The sequence below is a fragment of the Pteropus vampyrus genome, unplaced genomic scaffold (assembly GCF_000151845.1).
Source record: "Pteropus vampyrus isolate Shadow unplaced genomic scaffold, Pvam_2.0 Scaffold286, whole genome shotgun sequence".
Classification (NCBI taxonomy): domain Eukaryota; kingdom Metazoa; phylum Chordata; class Mammalia; order Chiroptera; family Pteropodidae; genus Pteropus; species Pteropus vampyrus.
Genome location: NW_011889067.1, coordinates 1,015,507 through 1,017,779, shown reverse-complemented (window position 1 = coordinate 1,017,779; position 2,273 = coordinate 1,015,507). Strand labels below are relative to the sequence as shown.

The following is a 2,273-nucleotide window of genomic DNA, read 5'->3' as shown; positions in this document are numbered from 1 at the left end:
CTGGCTCTGCCACCAAAGCAGCTGATCCTCATGCCTCAGGCCACCAATGTCGCACCTGCAAGAAAGGCAGCAAGCACTCTGAAGGGTCCTCCAGCCTAACAACAGCTCTCTACAGAGAAATTCCTCCACCAGTCTCCCTCCCGAACGCCTCTTCACTCGGATCCTTTTTATTTTCTTCCATTAGCTGAGAGCATGAATCAGGTTCTGGACCGTTTCCTTTAAAAGTCTGCATATGGTGATTTAATTCCTGATTTTTACATCTATTGCTTTTTGGGCTTCAATCAAAATCTCATTTTTAAAATACCATTATTGGAGGGCATGTATGAAATAAAATTTGAATGCAAACTACCAAAAGCAAAAAGAATTGAAAGAAAAAAGTATGCAAAGATGTCTGTACAAGAATATTCATCACAGTTTCGTCTATATCAGCAGAAAATTGAAATAAATATATGTCTATCATAGGGAGTTCATTAAATAAACCACAATATAGTCAATTCAGTATTGGCATGTATTAAGAATACTGATGTAGACACCAACTTTTTAATGTGGAAAATGACCACAATATATTAAGTAGAAAAAGAGTATTCAGTATAATTACAGTATAATCATATGTATGTGTATGTATATATATTTAGGTATTAAGAATGATAAAAATATATACACACATAAAATGAGAACAATTTCTTCTGAGTTATTTTTTTGTCTTTGATAGTGTCTCCTCTCATAATAATTATATGTACCTTTTACTAATTTTTAAAAATCTTTTTTATTGTAAAATAATATATGGTATCTGAGTTAGAAATAAATACTGCAAAAAAAAAGTGAACATACACTAATCGTGTGTCCTGGTGACAACAATTATTAGGTTTGTTGTGCATGTGTCCATATTTTTTTTCCTAACAATATACAAACTTATCCCCCCTCACACTCACAAAATAGAAATTTTATAATTAGAAAGTTTCATTTTGAAAAAGCAAATAAATTAGAAAAACTACTAGAATGAATATACACTAAAAAGGCATACTCCAAGGAATATTTAAAAAGACTATTAAAGAATTACTAGCAAATCACAGTAGCTAAAGTAATATATTGAAAAATAGTTTGAGGAAAAATAAGTCACTTTCGCTAAATGGTTCTCTTGCCGTCAGTGCACTCACAGGATGGGAGGTAGCAGGAGGCACATACCTGGGCACAGACCAGGGCTGTCTTGTTCTGTGCTGCATAAACGGATCCAGCTTCACCCGACACTTCATCCTCCCATGCAAACTTGATTTTCCGATTTCCTTAAAGAGGTCTTCAATAGCCCGATGGTCTTATTTAGCTGGAGTGTCTCTGTATCTTGCGATAAGTTTCTTTTCTGGGTCTGAAGTTTCCCGATTTCTAAAATAAAGAGACAGTACATAGGTTTTATTTAAACATGCTTTGAAGACGGTTATTATTTTTTTTTGTATGCTCCCTCTTTCATCCCCACCCCCCCAAACAGGCACACAGCAGACCCTTCATAAAAGCTTGTTGAATTGATAACAAATCTGTAGCTCGTATCCAGCGCCTGGCGCTTAGAGGTTCAATAAAAACTCAGACGTTTAATTTAATGTTTGATCTCTCCAGCGAGTTTGTACCTTACTTGAGACCGAGAACTATGAATTCACTAGAGCCCTGGCGACAGAAGACGGAATCAGCCGGGGCCCGGTTCTCAAGGGTCCACAGTAACTCGTTCATTTCACAAATACCTTTTCCACGCCACTATTTATGAAGGTGGAAAAAGGTGAGTCAAGAGTGGGAAATCCCGGGCTCCCCACGACGTTGCGACAGTGCTGAACTCCCAGGGCCGGGTCCCAGTCACACTTTGGCCCTTTCATTGGTTGTCACAGCCCCTCCCTCTGTTACCCGGCCAATCCTGGACGCCGCGGGAGGCATGACCGCCGCAGGCAGCCAGTCAAAAGTGCCGGAGGGACTGTCGCGGGGCGCTGACGCGTTGACGGCCCAGCGAAAAATGTCACCGGGCGAACGCTCCTGTGGCGGGGGCTGCGAGGAGGCCAGGCCCGGGCGAGACGAGCCCTCCGGCCGCTGACCACCGGCGTCATGGAGGACGAACAGCCCGACAGCCTGGAGGGCTGGGTGCCGGTCCGCGAGGACCTCTTCGCCGAGCCCGAGCGGCACCAGCTGCGCTTCCTCGTAGCCTGGAACGACGCGGAGGGCAAGTTCGCGGTGACCTGTCACGACCGCACGGCGCAGCGGCGGCGGCAGCGCGAGGGGAGCCGGCCGGGGCCCCC

The 2,273-nt window shown here is 43.7% G+C and overlaps 2 protein-coding genes across 9 annotated transcripts in view; one reads left to right on the top strand and one right to left on the bottom strand.

Annotated features, from left to right (window-relative positions):
* FSD2 (fibronectin type III and SPRY domain containing 2) overlaps nt 1–2,273 on the bottom strand; it is a 59,535-nt gene that overhangs the window by 25,957 nt on the left and 31,305 nt on the right. For 3 of the 8 annotated variants that reach the window (XM_023521003.1, XM_011376111.2, XM_011376117.2), the window contains exons 1-2: nt 1,620–1,877; nt 1,186–1,380 (exon numbers count right to left, since the gene is read on the bottom strand). The gene's annotated coding sequence lies outside the window, so the exon portion shown is untranslated. The other 5 variants (XM_023521008.1, XM_023521007.1, XM_023521006.1 and 2 more) reach the window with 5 other exon arrangements.
* Nucleotides 1,973–2,273, top strand: part of WHAMM (WAS protein homolog associated with actin, golgi membranes and microtubules) — a 17,255-nt gene continuing 16,954 nt past the window's right edge. The window contains exon 1 of the mRNA XM_023520982.1: nt 1,973–2,267. Within this exon, the coding sequence (XP_023376750.1) occupies nt 2,083–2,267 (185 nt within the window). The 5' untranslated portion in view covers nt 1,973–2,082. The remainder of the gene's footprint in view (nt 2,268–2,273) is intronic.